This window comes from Chiloscyllium plagiosum, unplaced genomic scaffold (genome assembly GCF_037043375.1).
Source record: "Chiloscyllium plagiosum isolate Xiang-an unplaced genomic scaffold, Cpla_swu_hap1 HiC_scaffold_20, whole genome shotgun sequence".
Classification (NCBI taxonomy): Eukaryota; Metazoa; Chordata; class Chondrichthyes; order Orectolobiformes; family Hemiscylliidae; genus Chiloscyllium; species Chiloscyllium plagiosum.
Genome location: NW_028270158.1, coordinates 43109899 through 43134964, shown reverse-complemented (window position 1 = coordinate 43134964; position 25066 = coordinate 43109899). Strand labels below are relative to the sequence as shown.

Sequence of the window (25066 nt, the reverse complement as noted above, 5' to 3'; positions counted from 1 at the left end):
TTTATTTTATCAAGTTTTAATTTAATAACACATGTATTTGGTGATATTCTGAAACTACCATATTGCTGCACTTCTCAGGAAATAAAGGCATCACAGAATAATATGATGAAAGCATAGAAGGCAGCCATTTGGAGTACTGGGTTGTATACTGCCATTTTGATAGAGTGGTTCAATTGGTATTAATTGCCTGAATTTTCCCAGCAGAAAATCCCCGTCAAAATGTGTCCCTCAGCACCTCAACTAGGGTAACCTGGTGGGATTGCCAGATCCACAGGGTAAATCCAGAACAGCAATGAGGCCTTTTTTAAATAAAGTATTAACCCAGCTTCTACTGACTATCCTTCTGTACTTTTCCCTGAAATCTCCATTGACATATGTAACCTTTTCCTTTCTCAAATATTTAGATTTTTGATGGGTGCTTCTTGTGGAGGTGGAAACATGAAAGTGGATGACACAGTGTATGAGACCATGGGCCTTAGGCCCCGCCATGCATATTCCATCCTTGACGTCAGAGATGTGCAAGGTTACAGGTGAGGGATATTGTGACTAAAGACAAATATTCCATCCACTGCAGTGTAACAAGCTCCAAAACTACTTTGCTCTGATGATCTTTATGATCTTGCTTATTTTCTACCTGCTTGATTTTACTATTCCCTCTTTCGACCCTCTGAGAATCTCAGCACTCCTCCAAATCTGGCCAGTTGCCCATCTTTGGGGCATCTTTGATTGTTGCACTATGTTGAAAATGCTATATACTGTACAGGTAAATTGTTGTCCACATCTGAATCTGATCAGTTAGATTTGAGGGTTAAGTACACAATAGAATCAGTGCTGTGCTTTTTTTGTATTGGTGGTTTTAACAGCTTACCAGTAATCTTCACATGTTGCAAAAAGCCTTTTGAGGTATTTTCCTGTGCAAAGAATCTAGTCCCACCATACGTTTGGAAGATTGTGTGGTTGTGGCAGACATTTAAAACAATGCATTGCATGTAGAGCTACACTAAATACTGAGTCCTTGGAATACCAGACTCTGTTCAAAAAGGGAGAAGGATGTTTGAATCAATGTCTCTGTCTCTGCTCAGGCTGTTGAGACTACGGAACCCGTGGGGGCGTTTTTCCTGGAGTGGAAACTGGTCAGACGATTGGCCACATTGGCCAGATCACTTGCGACATGAGCTGATGGCACATGGGAGCAGTGAGGGCGTCTTCTGGATGGAATACACCGACTTTATCAAGTAAGAGGACAGGCTTTGTATGAAATGTTAAGCCGATTTTTCCATTCACTTAGACACACAGGGTAGTCATTCAGAGTTTCAAGTGTGCCATTATGCTATGAACTGTCCCAAATTGTATAATAGAATATTCAAAGCTAAATGAAATGGAGTATTCAAATGTACAAGATAGAGACCTGGATCAAAGAAAGGGCTTTCTATTGGTCACAAGAAGTTTCAAGCCAATGATGAATGTGTTGGTGGCAGAATTTTTTAATTTTGCAGTATTAGATAGTGGATACACATCTACAGTGCATGGATTAGACTGGCTCAATGGTATGTACACTCTGGGTAATAAGAATCGGAACAAAGTTGAAGAGGTTTTGAGTTTTACCAGTTTCAGATTTGGTGATAACACACTAAAATTTCTAAAACAAGTGGTCCCTCCTGGATGAAGTATCCAGTGAAATACTATAGTTATTAAGCAGGCCATCGATGAAGAAAGAAAGCACAGATGAAAATGGATGTGGAAAGTGGCAAAGCTCATATACTTGGAAAATCTGTGAATTAGCAATTTGCACAATTGGGACACTAATCTTTTAATAGAATATCACCTCTGCACCAAAGAAATTAAAGATTACTGACCTCAGAGGCCAGAAACGTAGAAGACAAAAAGTCAGTTGTATTGAACTAAAATGGGCAATTTGCCCATCTGTCCTCTACAGAGTTAAAGGTTTTAACAGCTGTTGTCAGAATATAGGAATATAGATGAATGATAAGCTTATAGAAGAAATAAGTAATAGATTTGAAATTAGTAAGAAATACTGAAGGACACTGTCACAGCCCTCAGTAAGCATGCCCTTAGCAAGAGATTTCAGTCAGGTAATGGCTATTGATGTAAGGTTGTGGGATAAAAAAGATTTTCCTTTTACATTGTAGATGTAAATCCTGTACATTCAGTGATTAGAGTTTGCTAGTTGACAATAACATGTAGTAAACGTTTAAAACATTTGTGGATAAGGAAATGGAAAAGTGGAGCGGGACCAGACTTGGACTACCACAACATTTCTCACTAATATTAGGGGTGGAATTTGCTATTGATTAATTTATAGGTATATGTGCAAATATGAACATGATGGGTATGAATATGGCAGCAAAAAGTGCTGTTTACAATAGGGTGTGTGAAAGTAACGACGCAGTAAGAGACAAAGTGGTTCATAAAATGTTGGCAGATCGTCTAAACTGTAAATGATCATCTGCATAAGCATGGGCTGCCCATGCAAAATGCTTCCTGCAGATGATCAGAAGATATATTCCATATAATTAGTTTTTGGCAGAAATCCTAATATTCCTAAAATCAGCAATAAATGAGCAGACCCCAATTTGAGAATGGACTGCAATAGTTTTATTTACTTTGCACTTTAATGCATTGCATGGAGGGAGAAAGGATTTTGTCTAGAACAGTTTACGTTCAGATTTCCAGCCTTCATGATCCAGAAGAAATAAAATTAGTCATTTTAATGATGCCTCACATGCTAATCTTCTAGTTGTTTTTCAAGTACAACACGATCCATTATATTTTTATTGGAAAGAAGTGACAAATGTCCAGTAGCTTGGAATTTTAAGAAAACTTGGAAGTACCTTAGTTGCAGAGACATAGCTGCAGCAGCAGTAGCAGTGACAGATATGGCAATGATTTCAAAATATTTTAAAGAACTACATATGCACCAATTGGGGAAAAATGTACTATAGAATGTTTATATTGATAGTAGTTTTCTCTGGGATAGCTTCTACTCTCCTTTAACTCAGTCCTGTTGGAATGTTGTAATCTGTGCATGAACATTGTAACCAACCTAAATGGTACAGGACAGCAATGACATAACAAGAATTTATTCACAGAGTGTACTGTCTGCATATTACATTTCTGGGCTTCTGCTGTATGGAGGCAGTAATTAAAATTCACACTAATTAGGAAAGCTCAGGTAGAGAATTCTGTAGTCATCTTGTCTTAGTGTCATTCTTGTTGCTTTAAAGATCGTTTACTTGCCTTTTTTCTGAGGCATTCTATATGTTGAAGGATGATTCAAAACAGCAGAACGAAAGACATAATAATGTATTTCATATTCACCCTTTTGAGCCTGTATAAGCTTTGCTATGATTTCTGATGTTGGCTAGATTCCTTGGTAATCATCTAGGAGAAAGTAGCCTGCTTGTCTGGTACTCTGTATACCAGTTTCAACATTTACCCCTTCACCACTAACACAGCGGTAGCAGCGTGTAACATATACAAGATGCACTGCATTAACTCTTAAGCTCCTTTGACATCACCTTCAAAACCTCTTATAGCACACACCAATCTAACTAGAATCACACATTTGCAAATGGTATTTCTTAATTGAATGCATGCTTTGCAAAAAGATGAAATAACATAGTCTACTTGTGTAGTGGAAGTGATTTAGAAGTGATGGGAGTTTTTGCTGGTTTATGTATGACCTTGGTGCAGCTTCCTGGGCTAACACACGATAATGCTGAGATGTGGACAAGAGTCCAATCCAGCCGTTAATGCCAGGAGTTGTCAGTTGCCAGTGGCTGCTAAAAAATGGAACAATGAAGAATGACTTCAAGATTTTTTTTTCTTTCCTCCATTCATTTATGGGATAGAGGCATCACTGGTTATCTCAGCATTTATTCCCATTTCTAACTGTCCTGGAGAAGTTGGTGGCAAGTCTCCACCTTTAATTGCTATAGTTCTCAAACTGTAAGAACACCCACAATGTTATTAGAAAAGGAATTCCAGTATTTTGTGAATGGACAGTGATATAGTTCCAAGTCAGGATGGTGTGTGGCTTGGAGGAGAATTTGCAGGTGGTGGTGTTCTTGTGCATCTGATGCCATGTCCTTTCGTATGGTAGAGGTCGCAGGTTTTGAAGGTGATGTCAAAGGAGCTTAAGAGTTAATGCAGTGCATCTTGTATATGTTACACGCTGCTACCGCTGTGTTAGTGGTGAAGGGGTAAATGTTGAAACTGGTATACAGAGTACCAGACAAGCAGGCTACTTTCTCCTAGATGATTTCAAGCTTCTCAGTGTTCTTGGAGCTGCGCTGGTCCAGGCAATTCCATCACACCACCACACTCCTGACCTATGCCTTGTAGATGGTAGACAGGCACTTTGGGAGACAAGTGATGGGCTAATCATTATGGATTTCCTAACCTTTAACCTCCTCATATAGTATTTATGTGGCTGGTCCAGCTTATGGTCAGTGGTAACACACAGGAATGTTGATAGTAGGGAGATTCAGCAATAATAATGCCACTGATTATAAGGAGGAAATGATTAGATAACGTTTTGTTGGATAGGGTGTGCATTTGAGTAGTGCAAATACAACTTGACACTCATCAGTCCAAGCCTTAATATTGTCCAGGTCTTACTGCATTTGGTTACAGTCTTCTTTAGTAGCAGACGTACCATGAGTGGTGCTAAACAACTATACAGTCATCAGCAAATATTCCTATTTTTGACTTCATATTGGAGGGAAGTTGTTGAAGCAGCTGAAGATGGTTGAGTCTACAACACAGGTCTAAGGAAAGCCTGCCATGATGTCTTTGGACTGAGTTGACTGACCTCCAAAAAACCTCAACCATCCCACTGATTCCCATTGATTCTAGTTTTGCTAGAGTTCCTTGTTGTCAGACTCAGGCAAATGCTACCTTGACATCAAAGGTAATCACTTTCATCTCTTCTCTAAAGTTCAGATCTTTTCACTATGTTTGGACTAAGTCTGTAATGAGGTCGGGAGTTGAATGGTCCTGACAGAACCCAAGCTGAGCATCAATGAGCAGGTTATTCCTTTGCAAGTGCAGTAATGGCACTGTTGATTACCCTTTCATCACTTTGCTAATGTTTCAGAGTAGACTGATAGGACAGTAATTGTTTCAGTTGAATTTGTCCTGCTTTTTTGTGAACAGGACACACCCAGGCAATTTTCTACACTGTCAGGTAGGTGCCAGTGTTGAAGCTGTACTGGAACAGCCTGTCTTGGGCCATGGCTAGTTCTGGAGCACAAGTCTTCAGTACTATTGCCAGAAGGTTCTCAGAGTCCATAACCTTTGCAGTATTGAGTGTCTTCAGCCATTTCTTAATATCATTTCAGTGAATCAAGTTGGCTGAAGACTGACATACTGGGGACATTACTCAGCACATTTGGTTGACGATCAGTGCAATTGGTTCATCCTTGTCTTTTGCACTGATATGGTTGGGTCCCTCATCATTGAGGATGGGATATTTGTCTAGACACCATCTGCTGCTGTTTAATTGTTTGCTATCATTCACAACTGGATCTGGCAGGACTGCAGAGCTTGGATCTGATCCATCAGTTGTGGGATTGCTTGCCCTTGTTTATTGTATGCTTCTTCCGTTTGGCATGCAGATAGTCCTGTCATGACAACTTGGACTAACAAGGCATAGCAGTGGGGAGAAACAGGCCAGAGATGGTGCTAAGAATTGCTGTGCCTTTAATGTTATTGTGGAGCAGCTCTGGGTTTACTGGCCACAGCTTATGTTTGGTCTGCTGCATAGTCACAAACTGGAAAATTTGTAGCTTGTTTTGAAACAGCCAGGCTACAATCAAAGTGTTAACCAAACTCAACTCCTCATAAACATTTCAAACAAATGTACATATAGATATACAAATTAGGAGCCAGACAATCCAAAATGAATCCTGAGATCCCTTGGGATCCTTAAGTTTAAGTCAAGTCACCTCTAGCTCTTTTAAACTCCAGCAGATACAAACCTGACCTGTCTAACCTCTCCTCATAAGACAATCCCTCATTCCAGATGTTAGTTTGTAAATCTTCTCTGAACTGTTTCCAATATATTTACATCCTTAAAGTGATTAATACTGGGCACATTCCTCCAGATGCATTCTCATCAGCGTCCAGCATAGCTGATGCATGACCTCCCTGCTTTTACATTCAAACCCCTCACAATAAATTATTATAGTCTGTTAGCTTTCCTAATTACTTGCTGTATTACCTGCACACTAACTTTTTGCGATTCATACATAAGGACACCCCCAGATCCTTCTGCATCGCAGAGCTCTGCAACCTTTCAGTATTTAGACAATGTGCTGCGTTTTTACTCTTCCTGTCAAAATGGATATTTTCATGTTTTCCCAATCAATTTGTCCCATATTTGCTACTTTCTTAACAATTCTATATATTTTTGTACACTCCTTACGTTCTCTTCGCAACTTAGTTTCCTATCTATTCAGCAAACTTGGCAATCATACCTTCTGCAATTTCATCAGTCATTTATGTAAATTGTAAACAGTTGAGGTCCCAGCACAGATCTCTGTGGCACACCACCCATTACATCTTCGCAAATTAAAAGGTTTATGCCTACACCCTGCTTCCTGTTGGCACATCAGTTGATACCAATATGCTCCCCTCTACATCATGAGATTTTAGTTTCCATGATACGTTTTGGTGAGGCACCTTATCAAATGCCTTATGGACATCTAAGTAAGCATATTCACCGGTTCCTATTTATCCAGAGTATGTGTTACCTTCTCAAAGAACTTCAATAGATTAGTCAAACGTGATTACTCTTTCTCAAAACCATATTGACTCTGCTCGATCACCTTAAACTTATCCAAGTACCCTGCTATAACTTCTTTAATAACAGCTTTTTTAACATCGTCCTTGTGACAGATGTCAAACTAACTGGCCTATAGTTTCCAGCTTTCTGTCTGTCTTTTTGAATATGAGCTATCTTCAAATCTCATTTAAAAATCACACAACACCAGGGTGTAGTCCAACAGGCTTACTTGGAAGCACTAGCTTTCGGAGCGCTGTTGCTCCATCAAGTGTTTAATTCACGGTGTTTCCTTTGGTAGGATAGGCCCGTAGTTGCCTATAGTATTCCTGGTTGTTCAGTTGTCGGTACACTTCCTTGCAATATTCTGTTCTATTCTGACTGACAATGGCTCCTCCTTTATCTGCTGGTATGCTGACAATGTTGCGATTGGTTTTGAGAGCATGGATGGGATTGTGTTGTGATTTACACATTTCCTGATGGTTTGAGCATACATGTCAAGCCCAGGGCAGCGGCCCTCCAATTTGGACCCCGCCGAAGATACACAAAGCCAACACACTGGGATGTCCCATCATATCGGCAATGGGACCCTGTGTGAGAACCCCTCTGGCTTTGTCAAAGGCATCTTGAAATCCATTGTACAGGGGACCTCCCAGCTTCTGTCACGACGCTATAGATTTCTCAAAGAAACTCAGCGCCCATGGACCAGTCGAACCGAGAACATTTCTCGTCACAATGGTTGTTTCAGCTCTCTACACCAGCATCCCCCACAATGATGGCTTCGCGGCAGCAGCTTCAGTACTAAATGCCAATCTCCAAGCACATTCCTACAACCCATCTGCTTCATCCTCGACCACAACATTTTCACCTTTGACAACCAGTTCTTCATCCAGACACATAGAACAGTCATGGGTACCAAATTTGCACCCCAATATTACAACATTTTCATGCACAGATTCCAACATGACTTCTTTTTTGCACAGGTCCTCCAACCAACACTATACCCCAGACATTTTGATGACATTTTCTTCCTCTGGACCCATGGTGAGGAGTCACTGAAACAACTGCACAGTGATATCAATGAGTTTCATCCCACCATCAGACTTACCATGGACTACTCTTTAGTATCTGCCTCATTCTCAGACACATGCATCTCACTAAGGATGGGTACCTCAGCACTCCACTCTACCGCAAACCCACGGATAACGTCACAATGCTACACTTCTTTAGCTTCCATCCTAAACATATTAAAATGGCTATCCCCTACGGACAAGCCCAACACATGCACAGGATTTATTCAGATGAGGAGGAATGTGATGGATACCTGAAGGTGCTCAAGGATGCGCTCATAAGAACAAGGTACGATGCTCAACTCATCGATGGCTAGTTCTGACATGCCACAGCGAGAAACCGTAATGACCTCCTCAGGAGATCGACATTGGTTACAACCAATAGAGTACCCTTAGTTGTCCAGTGCACTCCGGGAATGGAGATACTATGCCATGTTCTTCACAGCCTGCAACACATTATTGATGAGAATTAGCGACTCACCAAGACCTTCCCAAAGCCTCCACTACTTGCCTTTAAACAACCACCAAACCTTAAACAGATCATTGTTCGTAGCAAACTGCTCAGCCTTCAGGTCAACATTGACCACAACACCGTACAACCCTGTCATGTCAACCACTGCAAGACGAGTCAGAGTCTCAACACGGATACCACTATTACCCGTGGGGACACCACCCACCATGTACACAGCAGGTATTCATGTGTTTAGCCTACATTGTCTATCTTATACGCTGCAGGCAAGGATGGCCCGAGGCATGGTACATTGGCGAGACCAAGCAGATGCTACGACAACGGATGAATGGACACCACACAACAATCACCAGGCAGTTCCCTCCCAGATGGGGAACAATTCAGCAGTCAGGGACATTCGGCCTCGGATCTTCGGGTGACCATCCTCCAAGGCGGACATTGGGCTATGCAACAATGCAGAGTGGCCGAGCAGAGGCTGATGGTCGAGTTTGGTACCCATGAGGATGGCCTCAACTGGGACCTTGGGTTCATGTCACACTGCAGATAACCCTATTGCACTAGACTCTCTCTCTGTCTCTCTCTCTCTCTCGTATTCTCTCTCTCTCACTCTCTCTCTGTCTCTCTCTCTCTGTCTGTCTCTCTCTCTATGTCTCTCTCTCTCACACACTCACACTCTCCCCCCTCTCTCCCTCTCCCTCACACACACTCTTCCCCCCTCCCTCTCCCTCCCTCTACCTCTCTCTCTCTCTCCCACTCTCTCTCCCACTCTCTCTCTCACTCTCTCTCTCTCACTCTCACGCAGACCCTCTCTCATACACAAGCTCCCTCTCATACTCATATGCACGCACTCTCTCTGTCTCTCTCTCTCTCCTGCACACACACAAGTTTATGGAGTGAATTTGTATTTGCAGATACATTCTATTTTGCTCAAAAAATGCAGAACCTGCAGGCAGTCAATCCATGTAACGTTTTGTAAATTCCACTTTGGACATAGAATCAGTCTGATTCAAGATTGGGATACAGACAGACTCTAACCTCACACTTTTAAGGCATTGTCTGAGCTGAGATGTCACGTTTTGTTATAAAACCTTAAGTTATCTTGATTTGGACATGCCTGTGTTGGACTGGGGTGTACAAAGTTAAAAATCACACAACACCAGGTTATAGACCAACAGGTTTAATTGGAAGCACACCTGCTTTCGGAGCGACACCTGATGAAGGAGTGTCGCTCCGAAAGCTAGTGTGCTTCCAATTAAACCTGTTGGTCTATAACCTGGTGTTGTGTGATTTTTAATTTAAGTTATCTTGAGAAAGTGACTTAAAAGAAGTTCTGGGATTTACATATTAAAGAACCAAAACCAGCAAACCCATTGTAAAAGATGAAAGACTTAACAATCTAGGTTTGTCCAATAGAGGGAAATCAGGAGGGCAAAACGGGGACATGAGATGGCTTTGGAAAATAGAATTAAGGAGAATCCAAAGGATTTTTACAAATATATTAAGGACGAAAGGGTAACTAGGGAGAGAATAGGGCCCACTCAAAGATCAGCAAGGCGGCCTTTGTGTGGAGCCACAGAAAATGGGGGAGATACTAAATTAATATTTTGCATCAGTATTTACTGTGGAAAAGGACATGGAAGATATAGACTGTAGGGAAATAGATGGTGACATCTTGCAAAATGTCCAGATTACAGAGGAGGAAGTGCTGGATGCCTTGAAACAGTTAAAGGTGGATAAATCACCAGGACCTGATCAGTTGTACCCGAGAACTCTGTGGGAAGCTGGAGAAGTAATTGCTGGGCCTCTTGCTGAGATATTTGTATCATCGATAGTCACAGGTGAGGTTCCGGAAGACTGGAGGTTGGCAAACGTGGTGCCACTATTTAAGAAGGGCGGTAAAGACAAGCCAGGGAACTATAGACTGGTGAGCCTGACCTCGGTGGTGGGCAATTTGTTGGAGGGAATCCTGAGGGAGATAGGATGTACATGTATTTGGAAAGGCAAGGACTGATTCGGGGTAGATGTGATCTATATGGACTTCAGTAAGGCGTTCGACAAGGTTCCCCATGGGAGACTGATTAGCAAGGTTAGATCTCATGGAATACATGGAGAACTAGCCATTTGGATACAGAACTGGCTCAAAGGTAGAAGACAGAGGGTAGTGGTGGAGGGTTGTTTTTCAGACTGGAGACCTGTGACCAGTGGAGTGCCACAAGGATCGGTGCTGGGCCCTCTACTTCCTGAAGAAGGGCTTATGCCCGAAACTTTGATTCTCCTGCTCCTTAGATGCTGCCTGACCTGCTGCGCTTTTCCAGCAACACATTTTTCACCTCTACTTTTTGTCATTTACATAAATGATTTGTATGCGAGCATAACAGGTACAGTTTGTAAGTTTGCAGATGACACCAAAATTGGAGGTGTAGTGGACAGCAAAGAGATTACAACAGGATCTGGACCAGATGGGCCAATGGGCTGAGAAGTGGCAGATGGAGTTTAATTCAGATAAATGCAAGGTGCTGCATTTTGGGAAAGCCAATCTTAGCAGGACTTATACGCTTAATGGTAAGGTCCTAGGGAGTGTTGCTAAATAAAGAGACCTTGGAGTGCAGGTTCATAGCTCCTTGAAAGTGGAGTCGCAGGTAGATAGGATAGTGAAAAAAGGCGTTTGGTATGCTTTCCTTTATTGGTCAGAGTATTGAGTACAGGAGTTGGGAGGTCATTTTGCGGCTGTACAAGACATTGGCTAGGCCACTGTTGGAATATTGCGTGCAATTCTGGTCTCCTTCCTATCGGAAAGATGTTGTGAAACTTGAAAGGGTTCAGAAAGGATTTACAAGGATGTTGCCAGGTTTGGAGGATTTGAACTATAGGGAGAGGCTGAACAGGCTGGGGCTGTTTTCCCTGGAGTGTCGAAGGCCGAGGGGTGACCTTGTAGAGGTTTACAAAATTATGAGGGGCATAGATAGGGTAAATAGGCAAAGTCTTTTCCCACGGGTTGGGGAGTCCAGAACTGGAGGGCATCGATTTCGGGTGAGAAGGGAAAGATATAAAAGAAACCTAAGAGGCAACCTTTTCACACAGAGAGTGGTACGTGTATGGAATGAGCTGCCAGAGGAAGTGATGGAGGCTAGTACAATTGCAACATTTAAGAGGCATTTGGATGGATATATGAATAGGAAGGGTTTGGAGGGATATGGGCCGGGTGCTGGCAGGTGGGACTAGATTGGATTGGGATATCTGGTCAGAATGGACGGGTTGGACCGAAGGGTCTGTTTTCATGCTGTACATCTCTATGACTCTATGTGCATTCTTATAATCTATTTTTATATTTCTCCCTAGCTTTTACTCAGACTCTAATTTTTCCCCTGTAAACTTTTATGGCGATCCTGTGCATTTTTATTTATATTCTGTACAATCTTCTGACCTTCCACCTGTCTTTGCACAATTATATAGTTTTTCTTATAGTTGATACTATCTTTAACATTTATAGTTAAACGCAGCTGGCAGGTCACTTCCCTGGAATTTTTCTTACTTGTTGGCCTATTATTAGTTTGTCTATTCTGGAATATTCTGTTGTATGTCTGCCATTCATCTCTGTTGGCCTACCTTTAACACCCAACTTGCAGATTCTCTTTAGTTAATTGTGTTTTATGCCATAATAATTCCCTTCTTTAAATTTAAGAGTTATAATATTGATCCCACTCTTTTTCCCTCAAACTGAATGTAAAATGGTTGGATCTACCATGGTGCTGTGAGATCATTCATTAATCATACCTCATAACTGAATATCAGATCTTGTATAGCCTGCTATCTAGTCAGCTGCAGGATATGTTGTTCTCAGAACCTATCCCAAAAACATTCTATGAAGTCCTCATCTTTGCTACCTTTGCCCATCTGAGTTTTGCAGTCGATATGTAAATTAAAATCTCCCATGAGTATCTCTGTGCCTTTCTGACAAATTCTCATTTGTTGATTTATGAAGAAGGATCATTGGATCCAAAACGTTAACTCTGCTATCTCCACAGATGATGTCAGACCTGCTGAGTTTCTTTAGCAATTTCTGTTTTTGTTTCCAATTTCCAGCACCTGCAGTTCTTTGTTTTATTTTACTCTCAGTATTTATTTCTTTATTTCCATCCTATCTTGTGCTTACTGTTAGGGGATTGTGTTACACTTCCACAAACAACTCTTACCTTTGTCATGACTCATTTACAGCCAAACTGTTTCCATATTTTTATATCCAGAACTTAGTTCATCCCTCTCTCTCTGTTGTGCTAATGTCATTATTGACTTACAAAATCTCTCCTCCATAATTTTCTACTTTTGAGATTCCTAAATATCCTGGACTCTTCATGATTTAGGTCCCAATCCATAAGATCCTGCAACCATATCTTTGTAATAGCTACTGGATCGCAGTTACTCAGTTCTGTTTGTATTCTCTCCTCTGCTGTCTTGTTTTGATGGCAATGTGCATTCAGATACAGTGTATTTAACTATCATTTTCCTAGCTTTATAAATTCTAGTTTTATCTTGACTCCAAGATTTGTACTCTCTAGCCTTTCCTATATTAATACCTTTCCCTTTGGCTACGAGTACTCTTTGATTTACCACATCTTCCCAAATTTGATCCATTGTCCCAACAACTTAGTGTAAATCCTCTCTATTTCTCTAGTTACGCAGTTGTCAAGAGCCCTCGTCCCTACATGGTTCGGGTAATGATTCAGATCCCTCTTTGCTCAGTATTGATGCCAATACCCCACAAACTGGAACCTGCGTCTTCCAGATCAGTCTTTGAACTGTACTTGCATCTCTCTAATCTGATTTGCTCCATGCCAGTTTGTACGTGACTGAGGTGCAAATTAAGAGATTATGGCTTTTAAATCTTAATTTGGCACCTAGCTGCTCATACTGACTAAGCAGAATTTCCTCCTTTGTCCTGCCTGTGTTTTAAGACTGAATCGTCCTCCTAACGGTACCAGTTACTCTCTATCCCTAAGCAAAGTCCTGAACCTGGACACCAGACAAGCAGCAGAGCCTTCTGGACTGGCACTCTTTGCCACAGAGAACAGTGTCAATTCCCCTCACTGTACTATTCCCTACTACCGCTACATTCCTCCTTACATCCCCCCTTGAATGGCTTCCTGTACCATGGTCAGCGGGCTGATCCACCCTGTCGTGTGCATTATCATCCAGACAAGCAGAAGGAACCTTACACCTGTTGGACAGTTGCAAAGCCTAAGGCTTCGACCCTCTGGGTCTCATTATCTCCCTGAACAATGATCAAATGTAGAGACCCAATCCTAGGAGGTTTGATTGCAAAGAATTTAGATAACACTACTACTTACTCCCTGCACCACAGTGTCTGTAGTTCATCCTTCCGCTCATACCTCAGAGCTGATGCTGCTTTGAACTTCAAGTAGATAATGCAGATATGTTTTTTTTCTGCACATAACTGGCATCCAAGAACTCCCACACTGCAACTGTAACACTTCACCTGTCCTGTCATCTTTAATCTGTTCTAAGAAACTACTTAATTATTTTATTCAATTTTGTTTAGTTACAATTTTATATATTCTATTAACCTTACTACTGCTCTTGATTTGAACTTAGTCATTTACCAGACATTCACCGAAAGCTGCTTGTCCTGCAGCAGAAGAAAACATATTCCTGAAGCTGAAATGTTAGGACAAGCAAAATAACACATTTTTAACTTCTTGCCCTTAACTGTAAACTGAATCACTTAACTCTGGAATTCTACATATTTTTTAGTCAACCTATTCTGACATACCTCTGGAGCAGGTGGGACCTGAACTTGTGCTTTCTGGCTCAGAGGAAGGGACACTACCATTGCACCACAAAAGCCCCAATTGTCTGGCACTCCATTGTAATGTAATGAAATTGAAGGCATGTACTTTAACTTTTAAGAAAAAGGGAATACTGTTCTCAACTGAGAAATTACAAGTACTCTTGTGTATTAATAGATGGCAGTCCCAGAGTGTACTAAAAAATTGAAAATATGTAACATTTGGCTGTGAAATGGATACCTGAATTTTGGTTGCTGTTTTGACAACAATTCGAAATTAACCAATCAATTCAAATTGTTCCCCAATCGAGTTTGAAGTTATTGTTTTGCTAACGTCGAACCAATGAGACAATTGGATGTTGGGAGTATAAAAATGCAGACCTTTTGAAAATTAGAGAGAAAGCAACTATCATCGTGACAGAAATGCATGGGGAGCTAACATCTTGCTCTCCAAGAAATTAGGAAACACTCTGTATCAAAAGTATCTTTTCATATGAAACATTCTCACAGTAAAAAGAAAGAAGACGATCCAGGGAGATCTTCAACCGGAAGACGAACAACACAGAAGATGACAGCAGCTGTATGGTTTAGAAATTAAGTTGATGTAATTTTAATAAGTGTTTCATTGGAACAGCATATTGTCATAGAGGTGGAGGCAGATAATAAGCAGTTAAGAGAAAGGGGGACTTAGAATTGTGAATAGTTGTTTAATGTTCACTTTTAGAGTTAAAAAATAAATTATTATTTTCTTTAAATAGTGGAATTTAGGAGTTCTCTGTCACTCATATTTTAACAGATTACAAGACGAGGTGAGCTTTCCTGGGTGTTTAGTTTAATTAACAGAGGGGTTCACTGCCGTGTCGTAACAGATAACCATAAACATGCTAAGGCAAAAGGCATAACTGATTTACTTTCAGGAATATCCAGCTTCAGCTAGTTCTTAATTTTTTTTAACAACAATAACAATAAACAAACTAATACTCTACTCCACAAACAGTTTAAAAGAGGAACTTTTTAAAAAATCTACCCATATTACAATTCAATAAATAATTAAACATAATAAACTAAAGTAAATTGGATTGAACCAAGGTAAATTAACTTAAACTAAATAACAACACACAGCACAACCCCATCAAAGCTCCCCATCACAGAGATCATCAGTTGGCATACCTGTATGTATTCGGGATTCTTCCTCTCAGGGGCCCCCGGCCCACCAGACACAGCCCTCGCGGCTACACAAAGGCCTTAATCAATATAGTTGACAAGTTTGCGTAAATATAGTTCAAAAAGGGACGCCATGTCCTATAAAAAAGTTCCGTTTTCCAGTGCACCATACTTGTAAGGATGTCTAGGGGGATATGCTCCATAACTAACCTACGCCAACCCAAAAGTCCTGGGGGATTTTCCAATATCCAGCTCATCAAAATGCTCCTTTTTGCACAATATGAGAGAATATTAAACCGTTTCTTCCCATGTGGATCTAAAGAGGGCAAGTTCGGCAGACCCAAGAGGAGGGACACCGGATCTACCTTGACCTCAAGATCCCATCCAAAACACTCGCTATAGCGTCCCAATACCTACGAAGCTTGTGGCATAAGTAAGAGTACCAATATCTGTTTTACATTTGGGACACATTGGAGACGCTTCTTAAATTTCGCAAGCCGCTCCAGTGCCAAATAAGCCTATTACAAATTGAAATCTTCCTCACGTTCTCCCAAATATCCTCCCATGCCTCTGACGAGATTTCCACCCCCAGTTCCTGAATCCAGATCCTGCACAGACTCTCAATGTCCTTCTAATAAATGGTAGAGGGTACTGATCGAGAGAGTACCTGTGGACTGAAGTACTCTCCTCTCCACATCAGAACTTATAGGGATGAACCAATGATGTAGTCTTTTTTCTGTATAAAGTCCCGAATCTGAAAATAATGAAAGCGGTCCCTTCGAGACAGTTCATATTTCTGGCTCAGCTGATCGAAACACATCACGACCTCTCCCTCAAGTAAGTCTCCCAAACAGGAAACTCCTCTAGGTTCCCAGAGCCTAAAGCCAGAGTCCATCAATCCCCCCAGAATCCTGGCATTCCTACTGTGCAAAGGGAAGTTTTTTATAAATTGCCCTCGCTTTGTCACATCATTCTCCATGCTTTAACTGTGTTAAGGACAATCAGATTTTTGCAATGCTCCATGACAGTCCTCATCTTGTCTATAAACAACAAATTAATGAGGGGGCATTTCACCTGGTAGGCCTCGATGTCCAGACAAATTGACAGTGGGCCCTGGCAGGCCCAATCAGCCACATAGGACAGTAGGGAACTTAAAATCTGGTAAGTCCACCCTCGCTCCCCCCCACCCCCAACCATCACCTGTGGAAACTGCAACTTAGCAAGCTTATAAGAGGTCACCTGTGATGTCAGATGAAAGAACCAAGCCAACTGTTAAGCCCTTGTAGTGCTTGCCTCGGTAGCATCAAAGGGAGCATTCGCATGGGATATAATAAACAAGGAAGAGCATTCATTTTAACCAGAGCTATTCTCCCTAACCAAGATATCGGAAGAGCCTCACAGTGTTTAAGGTTCTATCTTATCTTCTCGAGCAACTGCACAAAATTACCTTTGTATAATTGATCGAAGGCCGGAGCAGTAAAAATGCCTAAATACAGGAAACCTCCCTGTGACCACCTGAAAGAGAGTCATATTCCATCCCCAAGAGCAGGTAATCCCACAAGACCCCCCACAGGCATGGCCTCGACTTCATAAAATTGATTTTATAGTCCAAGGAAGAACCAAATAAATTAATTATTTGTATTAAACGGGGCACAGATATTGTTGGATTAGTTAGAAAAAGAAGAACGTCATCTGCATAAAGGGTGATTTTATGCCCCCCCCCCCCCGATCCCACCTCCAGAGCAACTATATTGGGGTCCCTCTGGATAGCCTCTGCCAATGGCTCAATCACCAATGTAAACAGCAGCAGTGAAAGGAGGCACCCTTGTCGGCTGCCTGTACCAATACTAAAATTGTCAGAACTCATACTATTAGTGCGAACCGCTGCATTAGGGTCACTATATAATACTGCCACCCATCTGGTGAACAAGCCCCCAGACTGAACCTTTCCAGGACATAAAAGAGATATGGCTACTCCAACCGATCAAACGCTTTCTCTGCTTCCAGGGAGACTACCACGCCTGGAATTGACTCTTGCTGGCACACCTAGACCATATTCGGTACTCTTCTAATGTTGTTAGAGGACCAGATCCTTACTAAAACCTGTCTGGTCCTCCTTTACAATGGAGGGCAACACCTTCTCCAACCTCAAAGCCAGAATTTTCGATAAAATTTTGAAATCCAAGTTTAATAGCAATATGGGCCTGTACAAAGCACAATCCTCTGGAGCTTTCCCTCTCTTGAGAATAAGGGAGATATTAGCTTCTCTGAGAGGATGGGAGGCAGTCCTGACTGTACAAATAATTGTACATGTCCAACATTGGCCGGCCAACATGTTTATAAACTCCTTATAAAACTCACTCTGAAATCCATCTGAGCTGGGCGTGTTACCGTTCTGGAGCTGCCTCACCCCCTCCTGTATCTCTGGAATTGTCAGAGGGGCATTCGAAAGAGACGCCTGCTCCGAAGTTACACTGGGAGGTTCAAGGTCTTTAAAAAGGACTCCATCTTCGCAACCTGTCCTCACAGCCCTCCAACCGGTACAACTCAGAATAGAATTTTCTAAATGCTCTTTTTGGAATCACAAGTGAGAGTACCAGCACCCTCTGTGATGGATGTGCTAAGTTGGGTGGCACTCTTCTTCCGGGCCAGATATGCCAGGTAACTACCCGACTTATCACCACACTTGAATAACTTGTTTCGCAACATCATTGCTGTTTGGGTGAGTGCAAAGTGCAGAGCAGCCCTGAGGGCTATAATCCGCTGCAATTTGTTCACAGGCCTGTCAACATATGCCATCTCGGCTGCCTTCAACCGGGCAACAAGCATATGCTGCTGCACTCCCCTCTGCCGCTTCTGGGTGGCTGAGTAAGAAATAATCAAACCCCTTGCATAGGCCTTGGTAGTCTCCAAGAGCACCAATGGGTTACTGGTCATACCCGAATTAATATCCCAAAAAATTTTAATTACCGTGAAAAAGACTCCGCAAATTTACTGTCCTTCAGGAGGAAAGGATCCATGCACCAATGCCGCAAACCCGTCCCATTGCCTCTGGCATTAACCTCCATTTACATTGTCGCATGTTCAGAAATGGCTATGTTCCCAATTCTACAGGACAGCACTGAATCCAAAAAGGCCACTGGAGCAAAAAACATGTCAATCCTAGTGTGGCACTTGTGTGGGTTAGAGAAGAAGGTGACGTCCCTACCCTCAGGGTGAAGACATCTCCACATGTCCACCAGCCCCAGCTCCCTGTTCAGGTCCACCAGTTGTCTGGATTGCGGGGATATGCCCATGAAATCCCTGGGCATCCTGTCTACCTTGGGGTCCATAAGATGATTAAAGTCTCCCCCTATAATCATATGGCGCCCTCCAAGGGCCATCAACCTGGAAAGTGCATCCATTAAAAATTTGAGGGGGTGTGCCTGGGGGCAATGAACATTCAAATTCGTGTACTCCTCTCCATGAATTAAAGCTTTAAGGATCACAAACTGCTCATATTCGTCCTAAGTTTGGTCTAACAGCTGAAATGGGAGATTCTTCTGGATGAGTATAGCTACTCCTCTGAGAAAAACACCTGGCCAAACCCTCCCTGCTGTAGCTTTCAATGCTCCTTTTTGCTTAAATGTGTTTCTTGCTGCAGGGCTACATCAACCCTTTCTTTTCTAAGGCTTGAAAGACTTTCTCTAAATCGGTGAATAACTGTCCTTATTCCAGGTGCACCATTTAAACAAACAATTAGCCATAGCCATCTGAGACAGCCCGCAACTCCCCGAGAGGAAAAACCCCACTCATAACACTCAAGTGTAAATGGTAAAAGATTTGTATAAACTATAAAATACAACTACAAAAACTACCGAAGCAAAACTTCGAAAAGCTACTTCTACACTATAGCAACACATAAAACAAATAAGAGGAGACTCCCCCCCTCCCCCCCCCCCCCCCCCAGCCCACAGGGGGCACTCACAGTACCCACTAACCCCTCCATGGCTCCTTCTAGCTGAAGCTGCACCCCAAACCCAGGCAAAACAAAGTAAAAAAAATGTATCTTATAACAGAAAAACTTTAAGTGCGCATTCAACCCATCCCACCCATACTTTGACCCCAGTCAGTGTTGATTTTTTTAAAAACCCAAATCCTGCCCCTTCCATCCCAGATCAAGAGAGAGAGAAGAAACAAAAAGGGAATAATAGAAAAAAGACAATGGGAGGTGACAAAGAAGAGGAAAAAAAAGGACCCCTACATATTAAAAGAGAAAAAAAGGTAAACAAAGTAAACCACAGAGAAAACAAAGAAAACACTATTGTCCATATTACTTGAACCAGCCAGTCTATTTTAAAGTGTCCAGGAAGTCCTTTGCCTTTTCTGATGAATCAAAATTATACATGGACCCTCCATGGCTGAAACGTAACACTGCCGGATATCTTACAGAGTACTGAATATTCAAGTCTCTCAGCCTCTTCTTTACCTCATCAAAGGCCTTCCTCTTGCAGATCACAGCCACAGAAAAGTCCTGGAAAAACATAATTTTTGATCCCTTGTATATCAGGACCTGTGGATCCTTCCCCAGTGCTCTAGAGACTGCCAGCTTCATTTGTTTATCTCTGTAATGCTGGAATTGTATTAGGACCGGGCAGAGCTGCTGGTCTGATTCCGGCCTGCGCACTGTGACCCGGTGGGCCCACTCGACTTGGACCCGGCCCGTCTTGACCTCCAGCCCTAAGAACTGTGGGAGCTATTGCTCCATAAAGCTGACTAGCTGGCCTCCTTCCTCCCGTCCCGGCAGCCCAGTCAGATGGATGTTCTTCCGCCAGCCACGACTTTCAAGGTTGTCTACCTGCTCCACTAAGGCCTGTACCTGCCTCTCCAGGGCCTGAACCTGACCCGCCTGAGGAAGGGCTTATGCCCGAAACGTCGATTCTCCTGTTCCCTGGATGCTGCCTGACCTGCTGCGCTTTTCCAGCAACACATTTTCAGCCCTGAACCTGACCCGCCAAGGATTCTGCCGCGGTCCGTTGCTCCACCTCCTCCACGCACTGCCCGAGACACTAGATCTCCTGCTGATGCTTCTGCAGCATGGCCGAGATCAGTTCCAGCCTGGTCCAGGTCTCCTCCATCGCTGATTCAATCTTCTCTCTGAGTTTCACAAACTCTGAAAGCAGGCTCTGCTGCGCAGGTAAGTCCACAGGAACGTTCGCGGAGGCCAACGATGCAGCCGCGGGCATGTCCATTGTTGCAGGGGAATGCCCTGCTTGTTGCGATCCACATGACCCTTTTCCCATCTTCATCTTCCTGGATCAACAAAACTAATACACAACAATTCTGGAGATCTAACACTGCCACAATAGCTAACTAAGGGAAGGGTAAATGCACCACCTTGCCTGGGTTATGGTGCAGAGCTCAGCAGGGCAGACCTACTTGGATCTCCTCAGCTGGTTTTTAATAAAGCTGTTCTTTTACTTGAAGCCTGTCTTAAAGCAGGCAACACAGAATTTAAGTTGTAGATTTCAGTTTAATGCCAACTACAAACTAAATTAAAACTTAAGTTGTTTGCAATGCTGGAGGGAGGAGTGCATTTTCCAACAAGTTGTGAGAGAAAGTTCAGTTGCCTAGATGTAAAAGTTTATCTTGTAAAACTTTCAAACAAGGAGTAATTGGTTAGAAATCTGAAGATTATTAAAAGACTTAGAGTATTGGGAGTATTCATGTCTGAAGATTTTACAATTCACAAAACTGGGGAGAATCAGTTAGGTCACACCCAAAGATTTGGTATGGAAGTGTAACTTTTCTATATTTGAATCACTGTGAAGTGTTGGGGAACAGACGAGATTTTGCTTTTCTCTGTGTTTTAAATCTTTAAAATGCTAATCATTATTCAAAGCTAAATTTGTTTAGTTTTCTTCTGTGTAATAAAATTCTGTTTTATTTTTAATACAAACTTGTGTCCCTGTGTTTCAGTGAATGCCCACCAAGTGAAATAAAAAATATGTATGATCTATAAAGAGATACTTTGATTTGGGATATGTCCAGTAGTAATATCAACTGGGACTGTAACACAGCTTCACCCTTTTCAGGGCCAATATAAATAATTTGATCTGCTGTCATGCACACTAGGAATTGGGATTGGTGCTGTTTTTAGGTTAAGCAGTATTAGGAGGAGAAAAAGAATGTAATTACCTCCAAGTATGGGCATGGAATAGGGGATGGCGATTGACTGAGCACCGCTACACATTGGTTTCGGTCAATGGGGAAAGAATTTCAGTGAGGGCAAGTTGACCAGAGCACATGTCAGCGAAAGGATTTGACTGAGAGCAAAAAGATTCAGAATTTCAGCCGGGAGCTTATACAACCTTGTCAGAGACATAAAATGTGTAGTTTATAAGTGGCCATCTCCAAATCTATTTCCAAATCTCCCTCTCCTCCCCCTTCTGCACCAATGTTGTAAAATATTTTGTCAAATTTTACTCCATAGCTGCTGATTCAGGCATGTGCACTGCAAGGAGAGATATTTTAACAGTCAGTATTTTGATCTGGCATCAATAAAGTTAAAGTAAATAAATGTGAAATCCAGTGTGTTCTGTTTGTCAAAGCTTTTAGAATGTAACCAAAGTCAGTCCTGCATTATCAGCTTTGTTAACTTCAGTATGTTTGTACATTCAATAACGCCCCTTTTTATCCTTTCTGTTAAGCAGTGTGATAAACTATTAACAAATAATTGTTACATTGATTAAATATGTTTATTCTTGTGTTTTTCTCACACCCAGTTGTTTAAAGAAGGAAATGGAAATGGAGATTGCAAGTTTTACAGCCAGGCTCCATAAACAGCAGATGAATGAATAGTCAAATTTTGCATCCTATTGGCAGTACTGGTTCAGGGAGAAATGTTGGCTGTTGCAATTTGAAAAAACTTTTGCTGTCCTCGTGTTACCTCATTAATTCAAAGTCAAGATCTGCTTTGACCTATATGCTGCTCTTGTCAAATTTTAACTCTCACCATCTGTCCAGCCTTCTACTGCCACTGTCTTGTCATTTTTTGTCTAACATTCAGTCTTGGATGAGCCTGACCTCCTACAGTTGAAGTCTGCAATGAGGAATGCCATCATCTTTAGTCCCTACTATGAATTCCTAGGACTCATTAATGAATCAGCATATTTATTCACCAAGTCCAGAAATGTTTACATGTTCAAGATTTAATTCCTGGTCTGCAGATCATTCCTAGGTATTTAGTGACTGCTGATGGAAGTAATTGGAGCTGGAGACAAGATCAGACTTGGTATGATATGTTAACCCTTTCTCCCCATCACAATAATGAAAGACACCAGCCAAGACTCTAGCTCTGTATACTGGCCACAGGTGAAGCACTTTTTATTATTGGTTGAGACACATATGATATTGTCCCTCAGCAGTGATTCAGCATCTCCTAATATGGAAGGGAAAGACAATGTGGTAGAACAGGTTTCACCCTCTTCTCAATAATTTTATTTTTCAGGTATTTTGATTCTGTTGATATTTGTAAAATTAACTCTGATTGGCATGAAGTCCGACTTATGGGAACGTTTCCAAATCGGACCAATGGGCCAATAACTGTAACTGCACTGACTGTGCTTGATCTCACTGAGCTGGAGTTTCAACTGTTTCAAAAAGGAAGCAGGTAGGAATATATTTCTATTAACCATTTGACCAATTTCTCACCCTACATTCTCTTTTTGTTGTAGTCTGTAGCTCATCATTTTACACACTCTTGTACATCCCTGTCATAGATATTGCAAACATGATCAATTGATTATTCCCTGTCTCGTTGAACCAATTTACAAAATAGAAGTTTTGCATATTGAAATGGATCATCAGAGAAGTCACCTGAAAAGTTATGTAGCATTGCTAAGGTGAAAGCAAAGTGTTTTTCTTATACAAGGCAGCCAAGTTGGAAAACACACTTCACATCAGAAATTTCCCAGCACCATAGAGGAATCTAATGGACAGAGTTTTCAATTCCATGTGACTGTTTATATGACAACTTACTGTATAAACTGGCAAACTGAATATAGCTGTGATACCATCCTTAGTATTGATAGGTTGGTTAGGAGGAATACCTGGTATTGCATTACTGGCACAAGTATAAACCCACTACTCACCGGGATTCATAGAAAGAAGAGGAGGCCAATCAACCCTTTGAGCCTGTTTCATTGTTCATCTAAATCTGGTCTGAATTAAATATTTGGGAGATAGTGACCTTTTCCTTCGTGCAAGACTGCATGCAAGGCTAAAGTGTGCATAGACACTGCAGTCTGTAAAAGAACCGGTGCATCCATGGCTACAAATTTAGTGAACACCTGGTTCCAAGAAATGTTGTTACAAAGAAAAAAATTAGGGGAGCCTTCCAAAGTTTTTCTATTAATAATAGCATTTACTTTGCTCGTTCTCTATGCTGAGCAAGCTCTTTATGCCTTTGAGCCTAATACCATGTTCAGTGAAGCATTTGGTGGCTACTTGCCCTCTGACTCTTGCCACTTATATCATAGACGATCCGACACATCAGATAGCCATTTGCTGGATCTGTGTATCATGGTGTTTCGAGCCTCATTCTCCAATGGTAACAAGCTGACCTTGGGCCGACTGATGGCACACAGCAAACGAGCAGTGAAGAAATTTGTTGGGTGCGATGTGATATTGGAGCCGGGAGAGTATGCAGTTGTGTGCTGCGCATTTAACCACTGGCAAATGTCAATGTCTGGCCTACCGTCGCCATCACTGTCACTATCACCAGTAACAGGTAAGGATTAGAAAACCAGAAACTGGATAGCACTCCGCACTGGCCAAAGCCAGAGCATTGTGGAGTTACTGGTCTGATTGCTGTAACAGCAGAGTATTCGATACATCCTTAGGCAAGTCCCATGGCAGGAACATTGGTCTAAAGCTGATGAGTGACTAGAGAAAAGATGAAGCTGGAGGTCAGATCAGAATCAGCAACCATCCAAATGCCTCCTGCCCACAGCACAGATATCCCTTCTAACAGGGTAAGCAACTGTAGTGTCCAACCAAATAAACGCTTAAGCAACAGAAGAAAGATTAAATGTGAGACTGAAAAAGTTTAATTTTTTTTGCATATTTTATAGTCGACACGCAGGATTCTGCATCCTATGTGTTTCTAATTTCAGTTGTACCAAAAGAAGAGCATGATCCAAACATGCATTTGGGGTGGGGTCAGCTTGGATTTAGTATCATCACTATCCCTGGTTGTACCAATGTCAGTCTTTTCTCTGAATATAATAGCCCCAATGCCAGCCACCCTCACTGTTCGCTTCACAGGACTATCCCCCACCCCATAATATGTAACATGCCTACTGATATAGTAACACAGACTGCTACCTATGTAATTATCTTGACTTTTCATTGATGTAATTTGTAAACAAAACACATTTTTGATACTAGTTGGACTAATCTCTGGGATTTAACATACAAAGTGCCTGAACAGTCCCTGTTGAGAAACAGTGTTGTCAATTGCTTCCTCACCTGTGGGGCTCAGTATATTCAAGCTCTGTGTTTTTGTCTCTGTTATTGGAATGTCTCCAAGTCAAGGATTCATCACAGCCTTTCCCAACTCTCCCGTGCCCTGTGCTAACTGTCAGCTGTGGCTCATTGGGAACTCTCTCAGAGATGGAAGCTCATCCCACCGCAGACATCTTGCCGGCATGGACAAGTTGGACTGAAGGGTCTGTTTCCGTGCTGTGCATCTCTATGACTCTATTTGAACACAC

The 25066-nt window shown here is 41.9% G+C and overlaps 1 protein-coding gene across 12 annotated transcripts in view; it reads left to right on the top strand.

The window, feature by feature from the left end:
• The window catches only part of capn15 (calpain 15), a 322263-nt gene that overhangs the window by 291504 nt on the left and 5693 nt on the right, over window positions 1-25066 (top strand). For all 12 annotated transcript variants that reach the window (XM_043711453.2, XM_087997884.1, XM_043711451.2 and 9 more), the window contains 4 exons: window positions 405-530; window positions 1083-1235; window positions 22801-22962; window positions 23831-24081. In XM_043711453.2, the coding sequence (XP_043567388.1) occupies window positions 405-530; window positions 1083-1235; window positions 22801-22962; window positions 23831-24081 (692 nt within the window). The remainder of the gene's footprint in view (window positions 1-404; window positions 531-1082; window positions 1236-22800; window positions 22963-23830; window positions 24082-25066) is intronic.